This window comes from Homarus americanus, unplaced genomic scaffold (genome assembly GCF_018991925.1).
Source record: "Homarus americanus isolate GMGI-L3 unplaced genomic scaffold, GMGI_Hamer_2.0 scaffold45562, whole genome shotgun sequence".
NCBI lineage: Eukaryota > Metazoa > Arthropoda > Malacostraca > Decapoda > Nephropidae > Homarus > Homarus americanus.
In genome coordinates, this window is record NW_024744839.1 from 3423445 (window position 1) to 3440830 (window position 17386).

At 42.3% G+C, this 17386-nt stretch overlaps 1 protein-coding gene across 1 annotated transcript; it reads left to right on the forward strand.

Annotated features, from left to right (window-relative positions):
- Positions 1-763: 763 nt before the first annotated feature.
- Positions 764-14133, forward strand: LOC121878072. Its single transcript, XM_042384055.1, has 3 exons — positions 764-887; positions 12999-13196; positions 13343-14133. Exons 2-3 carry the CDS (start codon positions 13001-13003, stop codon positions 13513-13515), a joined length of 369 nt encoding a protein of 122 aa, XP_042239989.1. The 5' UTR covers positions 764-887; positions 12999-13000; the 3' UTR covers positions 13516-14133.
- The last annotated feature ends 3253 nt before the right edge of the window (positions 14134-17386 follow it).

Consider the following 17386-nt stretch of genomic DNA (forward strand, 5'->3'; position numbering starts at 1 on the left):
AGATTATGTCATAACTCACCTGACTTAAATACACACCTGGAGGAGAGAGGTAGGTGTGGGGGAGAGAGTTAGTTGTGGGGGAGAGAGAGAGGTGGGGAGAGAGAGGTAGGTGTGGGGAGAGAGAGGTAGGTGGGGGAGAGAGAGGTGTGTGGGGAGAGAGATGTAGGTGTGGGGGAGAGAGGTGTGGGGGAGAGATGTAGGTGTGGGGGAGAGAGAGGTAGGTGTGGGGGAGAGAGTTAGGTGTGGGGGAGAGAGATGTAGGTGTGGGGGAGGGAGTTAGGTGTGGTGGAGAGAGACAAGTGTGGGGAAGAGAGTTAGGTGTGGGAGAGAAACAAGTGTGGGGGGAGAGATAAGTGTGGGGCAGGTGAGGATGCCGGAACAAACTGGTTGGACCTCCCACGCCCACAGTCCTTCTCCACCACTCTACCTCTTCCGAGAATCAAGTCAAAGGTAACTAAGAGGAACAGCACTAATGGACCTTGAAGTAATTAGCTCCCTCCAAGAACTCTAAGAACAATTTATTCACCCAGCAAAAGTACACTGATATATTATGTCTATTTTAACTATTCTTGGCGAGACAATATAATTCCATGCAACATAACACCTCATATTATTTACAGAATGGAATACCAAGAAGGAAATCTTAGACAAAGGAAGCTATACGATGATGATCAACGTGTGGTAGAAATATGTATCTGCCTTCCATCAGCGCTATCCAATCACAATGGCCGAAGAGAGTGGTGGTGATGGCGACCTTTGGCAGCTTCTCCAGGTGCGTCTTATTTAAGCTGGACTGCACACTGCTTACATTACCATTCACTCTCAACCCAGCTTCGAAAACCCCCAGAATCTTGTGATATTCAACCAGTCTTCTGACAGAAAACCAGGTAAGCTACTTTACCATTAGCCGATGGAAAGTTTTTAAGGATTTTCTTCGTCTTTGTAATATTAGCTTGCGTAATATGAGCTGTTTTTGTCTTAGTAAACTCTTTTCCCTCCATCATTTATATATATATATATATATATATATATATATATATATATATATATATATATATATATATATATATATATATATATATATATATATATTACATCACATCATAAACAAGAAGTAGTGTGATGAGTTGAGTACTGTACTGCTGGTTAGTTGTGGTGGTGAAAACATGAAAGGGATTTTGTTTTCTTGTATTCTTCTCTCTCTGTATCTGCCCCTTGCCCCCGTCTCTCCATGCTGTCGTGTCCCCTCGGTGACTCTCCTGTATGCATTGCTCCTTCCTCCGCAGTGCCACCCTGCCCCTCCATGCCTCCCCTATCACTCTATACTACCCTTCCTGTACACGCCATCTTCCCTCAACGTTCTTCCTCAGTACGTGTGACTCTTGCCTCTACAACGACCCCCCCCCTCCCCTCCGCCCCTCTAATCCGTGTGTGTTCTTGTATTCTCTTCATTCTTACTCCCCCCACAGCATTCATTGTATCCACTGTCTCTTCCATCCAGTGTTCCTTCTATTCACTGTCTCTTCCATCCAGTGTTCCTTCTATTCACTGTCTCTTCCATCCAGTGTCCCTTCTAGCCATTGTCTCTTCCATCCAGTGCCCCGTCTAGCCACTGCCTCTTCCATCCAGTGCCCCTTCTAGCCACTGTCTCTTCCATCCAGTGTTCCTTCTATTCACTGTCTCTTCCATCCAGTGCCCCTTCTAGCCACTGCCTCTTCCATCCCGTATCCTTTCTATCCAGTGTCCCTTTTATCTACTGCCTCTTTCATCCCGTGTCCCTTCAATCCAGTGTCTCTTCTATCTAGTGTCCATTCTATCCACTGTCTCTTCCATCCAGTGTCCCTTCTATTCACTATCAGTCAGCGTGGGTAGAGTGGTGTCTGGTGATGTTCCTCCTTGTCACTAGGAGAGAAAGTCACTTGTAAAACACATTCTCTACATAACGTGGATCGTTTATTAATATATTACCTAACTGGAGTGCAACGGGCGAGTGGATACAGAACTCCCTTTATATCCCAAGGGTCACTGGTTTGATCCCTGGGCACTTCTAGTCTCAGGTTGGTAAGTCATGGCGGTCGAATGCAGTGTCGACCAGGCAGCCTCCTTGATTAGTATACAGTGTGATATAACCACTGTTCCTTGAGAGAAGTTATGCCTACGGGACCCGCTTTCACTTTCATTACCTCAATACTCTTGTTAGGGAAAGGGATCATATTCCATAAGGTTTGTACAATTAATATTCCTCGTAACAGTAGAGGTAAGAATGTACCTACAGTAAAATGCAACGTTCAAACTCTGTGGAAACGTTGATTAGTACAGCACAGTATATACATAACATTTTTAACCGGTAGTTCAGCAACAGTTGGGTGGTACAGGCCGTAATGCACCACATGGGAGATTATATAAAGGAGAAAACTGTTATCGTTAATGTTTAACTCGTCACTCAGGACCAGCAGACTATCGGAGGGAGGAAAACTGGGAAACTGATATTGATAAGATAACTATAGAGCGGTTTTTAATTTGTGTCTCTTATTGAAATAAGAAATCTATTATATGCGGTAGTATTGTGGGACGTGTGACAGATGTGTACCGGGCTACAACTACCAAAGGTGATGGACACATGGTGGACTTGGGAGGAACATCAGGTGAAACTTATGTGCACCTCATTAACACACTATATAGGCTAAACTCTTCAGCTGTGTTATTACCGGAATGATACATTAGTAACCTTATCTTCCTTGTTTGACAGAAGACAAAATTTGTGTTAAAAGATTCTGGTCCTACGGGGCTGCAGTGCTATAAATGGCATCCCGCAAGGTAGTGTGTTAAGTCCGATGCTATTTTTTTACATACAGTATATCAACGACTTGCTTTCTAATGTAAACTTTCAGCCGAGGTTACCAAAATATCGTGACATATTTAGTCTGACTAAAACCGTAATCACCTTCAAATGGATGCTGACAACCTCTGGCAATGGTGAGACAGATACATGATTACTCCTTTTTCACCCAAATAAGTGATTAGTAATGACAGTTGGCAGGATAGGATATAGAGAAGCCGTATGATGTTTTATCTAAAGACTAAACCATCTAAGTTAAAACACAGTGATGGAAGAAGCCATGGATGTGAGCCAACTGTTGCCTGAAGATCATATAAACAACAAAGTCAACAATGTGTGCCAGATGACGACTGACCCGGGGATCATTTACTCAATCAAACGAAGAAAATTTCAGACGGTTGTACAATTAGCTGATCCAACCACACTTAAGAGTACACAAGGGAGAACGACAAAAGACATCAACTCTAGCCACAGTGCTAAAGAAGAACAAACTTAATACTCTGGCAAAAAAAAACTTGAGCCACGAAGATCAGCTGAGAAAGGCGCCATCAACAGTCTTCTGGGGCATAGGATCGAGACGTACAAGATTACCCTCACAAGGACAATACCAGAGCTGCTGTTCAAGACACATACACAGGTCGATAAGGAAGGCCAACCCACTGAGGGACAAATAGCTTCTTGGAGCCATGGTTGATGGGGGGCTAGTGTAAATGGTTGGAGCTTAATGAATGAGCCACTTATAATACTGTGTCCACTATTACTATTATATTACTACTACTACTTCTACTGCTGCTACTACTACTACTACTATAGGCGCAACAATCACAACACTGGGGAGCCAAGACGTCAGCCCCAGCATCACCTCTACCACCTCTCTCCTTATCCCACCCTTCTTCTTGTGCTGTTTTATTACTTCTGTTCTTTATCTCTCTCCTCCGCTTTCCCATCTCCCAAGCTGTCAACTGGTGGTAATTGTGGTGTTGGTAGTTGTGGTAGTAGTGGTAGTTGTGGTTAGTTTCCACTGCTTTATTGTGTACCATCTGCGTGTGTTTCTACTCCACAAATTATACCACACACCCTTTATTTACATCGTTTTTTTAACTTTACTTTAAGAACTTTTGGTGGTTTCTACGAGTCATTTCCAGATTGTGGTTGAAATGACAGTGGGAAAGTAAATTACAGTAAAGATAATCATTCATTCGTTTCTTGTGTAATATTTTCTTCTTAATGTTTGACACCATTCAACGTATATGAAAGTTTATTTGCTACTTGGTGCTAGTGATGATAATGGTGGTTAATATCGTGGTAGTGGTGGAGCAGGGGATGATAATGGTGGTGGAAGTGGTAGTAATGGTGGGTGGTTGTAGGAGGAGGAGGTGGGGGGAAGGGGTGATGGGTGGAGGAAGGGGAGGAGGAGGGGGTGGGTGGAGAAGAGGGTCGCACCACCACGCGAGTTTCACTTCTGACAGACATTTTCTCCTGCGGGTGAATGTTGGGCGTAGACAGTGAGACGTCTCCCCCCTTGGTCTCCTCCTTCAGGTTGTCTGGATACTACTCCTCGCCCTGGGAGACAAAGGGAGGGTGAAGGTTGGGGGTTATATGGGAGGGTAAGGGTTAGTAGCTGGAGGAAGGGGGGATGGGGGGCATACAAGTGTTAGGAGGTGTTGCGGGTATGTCCTGTGTTACGGTACAAGTAAATCTAGGATGCATGTCTACGCTGTTATGGATGACCGTCTAGCTGAGTACTGTATACACGGTCAGGGTGGAGAGCAGTCAAGTGAGAGTAGAACATTATAGAAAAGAATGTTATCTCCCGTGAAGGAAGTCAACTAAGATTGTTCTGAGAATGTTAATATCAAGAGGCCAGACATGTCACGTCCCTCCAACTCATGTCTTCCTGAACACCTCGGACACCAACACACTGATGCTCTGGAGTTCATGACAAAATATTTGCTTTTCTTTACTAAACCGTACGTAAAGGATTCCTCCTCAAATGACGGATGAGACACACATTCACTTCATCTCATTCATGTTAGTGTCGAATACTGATGAGAATTGATGGACGGCAGCGGGTGGGTGTGTGTGGTGTGCTCACAGGTCACCTCACACTTGACACTTGCCCCACGCAACGCCCCGGCTACACCCCCTTACTTCCCGTGTAAGGCGAAGCGCAAAAGCATTACATCGTCAAAAGGGGACGTGTGCAGAATTCATGCTGGTCTTTTGAGACTTAAATGGTGGGTGAGTGCCTGAGTGACAGTGCCTGACAGGTCACGGCCCGAGGAGGCCACTTTGCTTCATCTCTCAGATTCGTCGCATTCTTGACCTTTCGTTTAGCTGCCACCGCTCCGCTAACCTCTTAAACAAACGAGACAGATGTGTGGCTGACTGCTTGAGGTCGGTCAGCAGATGATTCAGCTGGTGTGGTTGTGTGGTGCTTCGGGTAAAGATTACGAAACCGTAATTGAGGATGCAGACCCCGAGTGTTGTAGTGTGTGAGACACATGATACCGGCAGCTGGCGGGGCACGAAGGGTCGGGGTGTGTAGAGCGAGGAAGTCTTGTGCCCATCATCAATCTCGCCACTATCTCTGTAGTCACCGTTGACCGTTTCACTAACTGTCGTCCAGGTATCTAAAACTACCATTGTCCCCGACGAGATCACAATGTAATTAAATTTGATTAATTCCGTACCTTCCTTCACTGTTTATATATTGTGTTGACAGGTCTGTAGCTCGTCTACTTACTACGATACCTTTAATCTATTGGCTATGACGAAGAGAGAGAGAACAAAGTAAGTGGTGACAGTGGGGATGGCCCATCACCGTCTCCTTTCTATCGTCCAAGGTCAGGCCACTGCTCCTGCCTTCCCCAACTTTCGTCTGACACCAGCCCTTTCATGACTAACACCACATTCCTCCCTGCTGTCGGGAAAGCACGGAAATGACTCTAGTACCCAAACTTAAAATATAACTTTCCATATTGTTTGTATGCGTCACTTAGTTTCATGCTCTTATTGACATTAATTCTATATTAAACTCGAATTGGGACCCGAGTATGACCGAAAGCAGCACAAGCAGTGGCAGCGGTCCCTGGTGGCGCTGACAGGAACGACACACTCCACCCACTGGCCTCACCACCCGCCCTTCACATACAAAATGACCAATACACTATACTATAGAGGGAGTTATGTTATTACTTACCAATTTCTTTGTATTATTTAGCTTTAGATTCTGTAGCGGCGATAATAAAAATACATTGATGTGTCACTTAACTTCGATATATTTGTTAGCGAGTGTTTGTAATTATTGTTTGTGTGTAAGTATTCGGGTTACTTCCCTTACAGTTACGTTATTACGAGAAACTGATGCAATATCCTTAGACCAATGATGTCTAGATGTATGCTCGACCAAACTGGCAACAATATTACATTATAAGATTTTATCATAACTGAACAGATGACTCATAATTTAATAAGTAGACCTAATTCTTTAATAATATCGAAGTTAAGTCAGTTAAAACATTAACTATCTGAGCCTTGAGAATCTTAACTTGGTTTATTTCTTCTCCATAACTTAGGATTAAATTATTATTCTAGTTAGGTTAGGTTAGGGTCTCACAGTTGCAGTTACAAAGACCATTAAAACACACACAGCCTGGTTGACTTGTGGGAAGAACCGCTACGTTGACGACCTACATTCTTCCTCACTCCTACATCTTCCTCACTCCTACATCCTCCTCACTCCTACATCTTCCTCACTCCTACATCTTCCTCACTCCTACATCTTCCTCACTCCTACATCTTCCTCACTCCTACATTCTTCCTCACTCCTACATTCTTCCTCACTCCTACATCCTCCTCACTCCTACATCCTTCCTCACTCCTACATCTTCCTCACTCCTACACCTGTCCTCACTCCTACATCCTTCCTCACCCCTACCTAGCAAACACCTCTATCAAGCTTCTCTCACCTTAATACAGAAGACGTAACTCAAGTGACATCATTATATAGCCACTAATCCTCGGGGGGGGGGGGATCTATCGCTTGTTGTGGAGTGGGAGGACAACGTAGGCAAGACCCTCCTCGCCTCTTACTGTCTCTCTTTCCTCCCTCCCCCTCTTTTCCTCCAATCTTTCCGAGGTGTAAACAGCTCCCTCGTGAGTGACCTTACCGTCTGCGTTGCGTATATGATGCCTCACCTCTGACCTCTACTGAATACAAATTAGTTATGCGAGTCAGAGACGTTATTACCGGCAGGAAGACAGTCACGAGGGACCCACTGTATTAAACAATGTGCGTGTTTATACTTTACGTTTGTTACGGAAGTCCATGCTAGATATGTTGATTTCAAGCCTAAAGACAAGCAGGATCAAAGATGCTATGATATTCTCGATTAATATATAATACGTCATCCACTCAGTGCTTGTCCAGTCGTGTTTCTTCCTCATAATGTGGGATATAGGGTAAATATATTAGTGGTTAACTTAAGATGACTCCCAGGAAAGATTTACACTTGATTGTAGGATGATGCAGCTGTTTATTCTCAAGGAAGGAGGCCCTGGGGCGTAGGGGAGTGCTTGACCAGTGTACTGTGAGAAGGTCTTGAGCCCAAATTTCTTCTACTTTATTAATTATAGAAGATTACTGAGGGCGTGGTCGTCAGGTAGAGTATGTCACCTGAGACAACACTGTGGTCATGTATGGTGACACCTGTATGGTGTTTGTGTCTTGGTAGCATTCTTCAGGTCTCTTTGTTTCTGAACGTATAAGATGATGATGAATATGATGACACACGCACACACACGCGCGCGCAAAGTGAATAGCTTAGTGACATGAAGTATTCTTTTATTTCTCAAGTCCGGAACGTTGCTAATATAAGAGACTAATGATAATACTAAGAAAAAAGTTTCACCTAACATCATTGAGGTGTGTAGTATGTGGTGGAGGGGAGAAACTCTCGTCAAAAGTGGTATATTATGTATTTAGAAACCTACCTCGTGCAAAAGTCACCTTCACGTCTACCGTACTTCACTCACTCACTCAATGGGGAGGTGTTTGTTCCTCTTGTACCGTCTGTAGTTGGTCATATCCTTGTTTGTCCCTGTGTAATAATAATAATAACAATAATAATAATAATAATAATAATAATAATAATAATAATAATAATAATAATAATAATAACAATAATAAACGGTTTATTAATAGAGTTGTAGCCGGTGGCTGAAAATATACAAACTTACATTTGAATTAGACATAATGATATGCGTTCAATACATTTACAGGGCTGTACAGTACATAAATCAGGAGTTTTGTGTGTGTGTGTGTGTGCTGAGAGTATGGGCACACTATGAGTTAAGTATATATTCAAAAGAGAAACTAACATAAATCCTGGAGTATCATGAGCAGTTCCGTGTGTACAGCAGGTGTCCAGCAGAAGGTTGATGGCCTCACTAAAGGTAAACAATTCCCCTGTGTTTATGGTCTCCTAGTGGCTCCACTCACCTGGAAGCCAAGAGGGGGGGGGGGCGTGGGGGGTGAAAGGAGTGTCTGGATGTTTGAGAGAGAGAGAGAGAGAGAGAGAGAGAGAGAGAGAGAGAGAGAGAGAGAGAGAGAGAGAGTTATGAACGTTTGTCTGTACACGTGATTGTTTTGTGTACATCTTGTGTTCGATATAAGACTAAAATGAAACTGAGGGTAAAGATAAAACTGATAAACTGAAGTGTATTAAACAATTAGGTAAGACGTTAGATAATTTAGATATTTCCTCTTTATGTCAAGGAACAACCAGAACACGTTTTGAGAGCAGCGGGATGTGGTAATGTTGACTCTTGTGATGAAAGAGTGTTGCTGTCCGCTTGCTATATACAGTACTTTCACTCACCGCCGTTTACACTACTCCCGCTCTTGACTTTCTCTCAAATTCTTCCTCATCATCCGTGTTCTAACTTACCCCGTTGTTATGCATCTATCGGATAGTCGTTTTTTCAATAGTTAGGTTTTATCGGTGGTGTCAGTAATATCATAAAGGAAAATAATAAATTACTTCCAATCGACACAAAACACTAAAATGTCGTGGTTAGTAAATTTCGACTGTTTTTGTTTTCGTGTCAAGATTATCACAGCTTTATGAACCATGACGACCTCTGGTGGGTCGTCGTCCAAGAACAATATACACAGAGGTAGTGAAAGTTCTTTGTGTGTTACTGTAGTGCGGCTCATGACCACGCATGACTAGGCTGCCCACCACCCGCGCCTCGGTGCCCGGGGTTATGAGCAATGTCCTTCCTCTGGTGTCTTCCGTCCACACACACACACACATAATGGTTGCCTCTACGGGTTTATAAAATACGGTAAATACACAGTTTAGATCAAAATAAGTACAATTCATATACAGATAAATAGTAGAAAACTATTACCGATAACAGTGGGGTTTTCTACAGGTAAATCAGGTGTATTGTATTTCCTTTAAAGAAGCAACAGAGGAAAGAATAAACATGAGTGATGAAGACATTTTTTTCTGATAATTAAACCCACACACTCAACTTGGGTTCGGTAATAATTATGCCCTCAGTCAGAAGGCGCGAGGTATTTTTAGGTTACTTTCTTTTGTGCCGTGTCCATCACCTTTATGTGCCGACCCCCATTGATTTACCAGTAAAAATATAGTAACATAATCACCGAGTCGTGCAATATCTTGATTTTTGTGCCTTTAAAGTGAATTATAATTAATTTTCTCTTGTTTCGTTAGTGAAAAAGAATTTGATAGATAAATGAATAAATTGAGTTATAGAAAGATAGGTCTGTTTGTGTGCGTGTGTGTGCGCGTGTGTGTGCGCGTGTGTGTGCGCGTGTGTGTGCGCGTGTGTGTGTGAATTGTATGTTTGTCTGTGTGTACATAAAACCCTTCGGCGGCACCGGTTCACACAGCCGAGCATCGCTAGACATGTCTGGTTCATTTTCACCCTGACCCACCCACACTCTTTTTCCTTCTTCGCCTGAGGCCGCACACCTACTAGTCCCTCCCTGCGTTCACTCTGTCAGACCCTCTGTGTTCATAACCAACTAATCCTCCCCGCATTCACGCACACTGACAAGTTCTTCACGCGTTCACACAGAGATGAGAACACCACTACGATACCAGTTGATGAAATAATATACTCTGAGTAAATGATGTGAAACTACTGAAGAGAGAGAGAGAGAGAGAGAGAGAGAGCTAGAGGTGAAGAGGAGCAGGTTGAGTGTGTAGCGGAGGTGGAAGAGGAGGAGGGTCCGAGGTAATAAATTCCTTTCGAAGTCGAGACAGCCAAGTTATTTTAGGCCTGCACGCTCTGCCCCCTCCCCTCCCCGGAACATAGTGGACACCGCGACATAACACATATAGTCATGATCATCTACATATTGGGCTACATTCACTCATCGTAATTAATAATAATGACGTTTTAACAAATAGCAAGCCTCGCAAGTTATGTCACATATAGGTGAGTGAATCATGAAGAAAAAAACACAATATGTTGGTGTCCTATAAACGAGGCGATGCTGCCCCGTGCTCAGATGTTTACAAGACGCAGCAACAAGTGTGGGGAGTTGGGGGCGATGGGTCTGTTTTACGGAGGCTGGTAAAGGTTTTCACGCCTGTATTGAACACTTCTGTTTGGGTCAACATTACACCAGCTCTAATAGCAATGACTTTTAGAAGACTGCTCGCCAAGGTTAATGGTTACGTACGTGCCCGTCTGGATGAGTACACACAATAAATGTAAATACCGGTAAATGTGTTTTTTATGTACATATTATTAAGTAATTAGGATTAGTATGCCACTTCCCCGATAAGACGAGATGGAGTCAGATAGAAACGAGTCATTAGAGTCAGACATTCAAGAATGTTTCCGTCCATCTACCTACAACAGTGACATCCGATATCAACACAGTATTCCGATTTAACATAACCATATCATCTTTTGTTTACACCTGCCCCCCTGTAGTAAAATTCTGTAGAACTGTGCTACGTCCAACAAGACTCTTAATGGTGGCATTAGTACTACTAATGCTGTTGTTGGCAATACGACTTCCACTGTTTATTACAATTGGTAATGGTGTTGTTACCGATACTGGTGCTGGTAATATTACTACTGCTGGTGTTACCCAAGTTACTGGTACTACTATTGCTGGTGTTACCCTAGTTACTGGTACTACTACTGCTGGTGTTACCCTAGTTACTGGGACTACTACTGCAGGTGTTACCCTAGTTACTGGTACTACTACTACTGCTGGTGTTACCCTAGTTACTGGTACTACTACTGCTGGTACCATAGTGACGTCATTACCGTGGCTGGTGCTGTGCTACCGTCAGTGCTGAACAAGAGCCTCGCAACACTTTCTAGTGCATGTCACACGCGACAGGTTTTTATCAGCCATTCTGCAAACAGGTGTTTCTCTCCCCTGTGTTTGTGTGTGTTATTATTTTCTCAAAGTGAGCGATTACAAGCCAACAGAGACGGTTGTCTTGATAAGTGTTGACTATCGCCACACGGTCATGTACAGTATACAGTAGGTGCTGTTACGAACCCCTCCACCGATTGTCATGATCTACCTACCCAGCACTACGAACCACGCCATCTATTGTCTTGATCTACCTACCCAGCACCACGAGCAACGCCATCTAGGGACGAGACACGAGTATGACTCGTCTTAGTTACCACTCCGGGGTTTCCCTTCTCCATATCCTGGTTGTTGCGTCACTTCCTCCAAGTCTTCTTTGTCAGCTCGAATTCGAGGAGCGAGCACTTGGCTCTGGGAAGTGACCACAGGATCACCTATCCTGGAAACCTACGGCACAGTGACTACCTACCGTCTTCTACAATACTCAGCCTTGCTCGTCAGCCTTCTCGGCTCCGCACTTAAGTATTTGTAATCTTGTATTGCCTCCCCCACGTCCACTTGCTTCAAATTATCCTATGTAGTATTAATATGTATATACTGTTAATGTTTAGGTTAAGTATGGTTAAGGGTCAATTATAGATAGCTGAATGTTTTGTTAAGGAATTTATGGTACTTTATTATACGCAACAAAAGCTCGCATCCTTTGTCTACCCTTTTATAGTCCGATTGTCTTTGTTTTTTTATTGTTGTTGCCTGTTGGGATCTGGGTAGACGTTTAACTATATTATAAATCCCCAACTCGTAACAGTGCAGTACAGTCTATTGACCATTTTTCTAATACTTTATTGAAGAATCATTATCTCTTGTCACAGTAAGTAATTTAGGAATATTTGTATATGAAATGTCGAAGTTATTTATTGTTTTACTATTATAATTTCGTGAATACCAGAGAATTACTTCCGTCAAAGCAGCTTATTGCGAAGTTGACAAGGAAGTGTTGGTCAATATCGTTACATAACAATATATTTTAGCATGAAATTGGTAGGTTTATTGTTCCCCGTCGCCCCACGAGTCGAGAACATGGCATAAATGTTCTCCGTGTCCGGAAGTTGTGATCACGATAACACGAACAATGTTATAGCTTCTTGAACTATGTGGGGGATTGTTTCACAACCTGACAACCTTGTTCTCTCTCGGTCAACAGTTTAGATACAACGATTACCTTATTTACAATCAATTCCAATGTTGGGTCACCTAAAGACTTGCTCCCCACACCCACAACTACCTTAGGTTAGCGTTAGGGTGGTTAATCTTCAGGTGAAATAAATTTGGGGATAATGGTCATGTGATTCCAGCAAATTTATAAAAAAAAAGAATCTTAGCCCATTACTTAACAAGCAGAAGGTTATAAATACATGAGCACTACACACGCGCTATTGCGAGGATATACTAACATTTTGCGATAAACATACAAACATGACCACATGCACACTGCCAACAGACGCACGCTCACAAGCACATACGCGTGTACACTTGACAATGACAGACATCGACGAGCAAGTCAAGAGACAATCTCCACGTGACACGACATGACATTTAATGATCCGCTTGGCCCCTCGACTAGTAGAAAGTTGCCCACGCGCTCACCTACAGAAAGCCCAGTTGAGGTTTACACCCGAGGTTAAGTAGTCGAGACTGTAAGTTAAAACGGACCTTTAGCTTCTACTTGAGGCCATTAAGCGAAGTGCACGATTTTCTAACCAATTTTGTTCCTTACAGAGATGCGATTTGTGTTGGTGGCGTGTGTGGTGGCGAGTGTAGTGGTTGGTAGCACGGCTCAGAGACCCAGGATCAAGATACCATCCAGGATAGAGATGCAGGTGGCATTACAGAACCCAGTCACCGTTGACAAAGCCCTTCGCTGTATCGAGGGTCTACCCTGCGAGCTGCCTGACTCCTACGCCCCCCTTCTGCGCCGTAAGTTCACATGTCTTCTTTTTCACAGTTCTGTTTATAATACATCGCTCAGTAACTGTATTTAAAGTTATACGCTTTTATACAGGTGTTGTTTAAAGTATGTGTTACTCGAGGGAGTGAGGTAAACAATACTCTTGTGTCCACAGACTTAGGGCCAGAATTGATCCTGCGCCGTGAGTGTCCCAGAAGGCTGTGTACTCCAGCACAAGCCAAGGAGGCTAAGTGGCTCATGGCCCAGATCCAGAGGAGATACCCCAGGAAGTTCAACAAAACCATCAATACTCTGCTCGCGAGAAACCCGCATGGTTTTGCTGGATAAAGTGACATAATCAGTTACACTGTTATTATGTAAGATAATATCATACAATAAGAGAAGTATTCACCAGGCGCCACACGAGGAATGGGAGATTATCACTTCCATAATATCCAGCAGAAATAATCTAATAGGTGACAACATCTACATTGAGATCTCACAAAATACAATCTACTGTACTCAGCTTATCTAACCTTTCCGCAGTCAGTGTGTGTAAAGTTGTGGTGACGTCGATACATGCTGTTTGTTGTGCCTAAACTGACCACCACCACCACCACTACCTTGACGTACATTTTGAAGTTTCCTGTTTCTGTAAGACGCACACAAAGATGATTTATTATACCTGATTTTTCTGGTGCCAAGTTTGTAGAAAGTTTAAGATATCTGGATTTTGCTCAAAACGGAAAAATAAATTAATATCGAAAGGATAATTTTTAAGGCTTTATACATTTTTGTTATTGTACTGTTGTATTGTTGAAGCTGTGTTTTACCGTGTATGGTAACAACTGTATACAAGACTGAAGCAATATTTAAACTTTGTAAGTGATGTAATATTTATCCAAAGAAAAATATTAATTCGGTAAAAAAAATGCTTTGAATGTTGACAATAAAAAAAAAAATATACATATATTTTATTTTTTCCTTTTAACTGAACAGGAGTGGGCGAATTGATCAAACATAATTATACCTCAAAATTATAACAACCCAGTAATAACTTATTACTGGGTTGTTATAAATTTTATTACTAATAAGTACAACTGGTGGTGCCAATTGTGTCGGACAGCTGTACTCGTTTTCATCTACTAACCGTACAGTAAGTACTTTTAAAAACTCTATCTTACACATTTTTAGCCTGTGATCAATAAATTTTATGGAACCAATAATGGAAAGAGGTAGAGAAATATGGAATAGGAGAAAGAAGAAAAAGAGAACCAGGCAGTGCACAAAAACGCAGTTATGGAGATAGAAAACAAACATACAATTATGATATATACTAACGTGCATGAAATCTCCGGCTGTATTAGATTATGTATACAGGATGTCACAGGATCCCCATTATCAACTTAGTTATGCTCAATCAATCCACATCGCCCATCCATCAACTATAGCCTGGAGGGTGAGTGGACTTAATGCAGTTACTTCGATAAAGAGACATGTGTAACAATCAAGACACAAGGATAGTTAAGACAACACACCAAGGCTGCTCAGCACATGGATACTATTAGGGGGGGAGCATTGTCTAAAAAATAATGGACTTGCTACAAATTGAGATGACAGAATACGTACTAGACCAGGGAATATTATATGCTAGACCAAAATATAAAGGAGATGAAACCAGGACACCGCTACTGGTGCTAAAGATTGAAATGAGTCGTGCCCTAAATATTTGTAACCTTTGGATAGTCGACCATTAAGCAGTGTATTACAACTCCGGATCATACTTGTAGATGTTCAGTCAGTAGCAGATTTGTCCCATGCAGACGTGGGGATAGTTTATTGAGCACCCCCTCGCATCCTGATCTGATCAAGGGAGGCTCTGCACCACCTTATTCAGGTAAGGGAGTGGGGGGACGATGCACCACATAGGTTACGCAGCCCAAAGATCTTATACGTATTTACATTATCAAAGTATTACATCCCGGGTGGGCCATTCCATATAAAAAAAAATACCAAGGTTGTCAGTTGAGTGGCGACGTCCAGAACGAGGACAAGCAAACTATGATACCTTACCATGAGACTATAAAGTACACAGGTGCCTCTATTCTTTATACAGAAGTGTGTGAAACAACTCAATGAGCACCACTCGGTCAAATACACAGTACATATCTGAAATTAGCAGATAACCGCTCCATTAGAGGTCACAGATCACAGCCTCAAGCTGAAGAAGTTAACATTAAAGAAAATTGGACAAACTTCCAGCGAATGTTATGAGAGCACCAATTAAATGCTCCTTAGATCCAGGCAAGATCATCACTGGAACATGTACATTCAAGAGTCCATGAATGTCCTGTGCCAGCCAACAGTACACAGTAAAGAGGTGACTGGACCGACCGGCAATGATGAAAGTTAAGTAAAGCGATTTCTCAACACCGTAGCAAACCTTCATTCGTAATTTAAGATTTATTGAAAATTATGAAAATCCAAGCCCCATAAGATGCCTGAACAGTCATTTACTCCAAGTTCTAAGTTTTTTTAAGCTATTGGCTTTTTTTATTAATTACACCCAAGGAGTGGATAACTCAAAGAAGACTCGCTGTAGAAAGAACTTAACGAAGCCATACGTGTCATTTAGCATCCATCAAAGTGTGGGTAGCGTACAAGACGTAAGTACATCTACATTACTAAATGCAATCAAGCTGTGATATTATAGTCAGTGACACCCTATGGCAAGAGGTCCCTGACAGTGAACCATCAAGGCGAGAGTGTTGAATAATAATAGCTAAGGAACTATTATAGTTTACAGGAAGCCTCTGACTCGAGGCTTGGCAGATGGGTGTGTAATCTGTATCCTAGCATAATGTAAGCAGACAATATTATTATGTCCGCGAACCTCAAGTCGACGTCGACGACACTTACATAGGAAGGGAAGACTTTGATCATAATATCTGATGGAAAGGCCACCAGGATGATAAGAGGTAGAACGCATTCTCTTTCTTTAGTAGACGAGGAAAGGCGTCATGTTAGAATAACGGGAGACGCTGGAGGTTTAGGGGATGAGAGGGTCTGATTGGGATCACACATAACCACTCCAGTTAATCTCATTTGAAAAAGAAATCAAGAGCATGTGAGAGTACATGCAATTAATTGTACAGTGCGTAGTGCTCAACCAGTTGGGGGAGCCTGCGGCCGACCCAACCTCCTACTTGTGGGTCAACATGGGTGGTTAACTGCACACCCCCGTGCTCCTGTCGGCAGAGGCTGAGTTGTTTCTAAATGAGAGTAGCGACTGCCTAAACAGGACAACAGAAGTAAATGAACTAACCAAGAAAGGAGAACCGAAAATAAGTGAGATTACACAAAACGAGAAGACATGCACAAGGATGTACGAGTAAGTAGGCCACATTGATAGGTATGGGTGTCACATACCAAGTACCGCCTCCTCTGTTGTCCATACGACCACAAATATATTTCAGTGTTTTACTAAAAATAAAACTTTTGCTAGATCTGTCTGAAAATGGCCACATACATCCCCTAACCTTCCCAAACCCCTAAAAATATTAATAATCATATCACATGAGAAAATGTTATTATAGATTAGGCGTTGCAGGATACTCTTCAGCCTGAAAAAATCTTGCTACTGGCTATTAGGCTCGACGATTAAAGAATCACATCTACAGTCAAAAGTATAATTGAATACTTATGTCCCTAAAGGCATATTCGTATTCAAGACAAAGAAACATTCACACGAGTCGTAAGTCTGTACGAGAATGTGGACGAGTCCAATGGATGATTAATACAACGAAGTCAGATAAAACTTCTGAATATTCTGTATAGATTAAGATAGATTCAGCTTCAGCTCAGTCATATATTACACTTTTAATATGTAATCACACACTAGCACAAATGAGCTGAGAACTTTACTCTTAGAACCAAGTTATTTTTCAACTCATTGTAGGTGCAACCACTGGTTGAATTGTGATAGGAGACGTTCCATCAAAAAATACAAGTTAAACCAAAGACATTTAGCAGATAACAGAAACATGTGTATAATTTAGCACTGATGAGGGGTAATTTTCACTTTGTTGTTACAGCATAAACAAGCTGGGTAGACAACGTCAACAATAATAAACGCGGAACAGCCCAAGGTATGATAGGCGATTAATGCGTTGGCATCTCCCACAAACACTCAGCATTATATAGTTTATATTCACGCCAT

Coding starts and splice junctions, on each gene's coding strand:
- LOC121878072 (XM_042384055.1), top strand. CDS start 13,001: ATGCGATTTGTGTTGGTGGCGTGTGTGGTGGCGAGTGTAGTGGTTGGT. Junction 13,197..13,342: donor CTACGCCCCCCTTCTGCGCC/GTAAGTTCACAT, acceptor TTGTGTCCACAG/ACTTAGGGCCAGAATTGATC.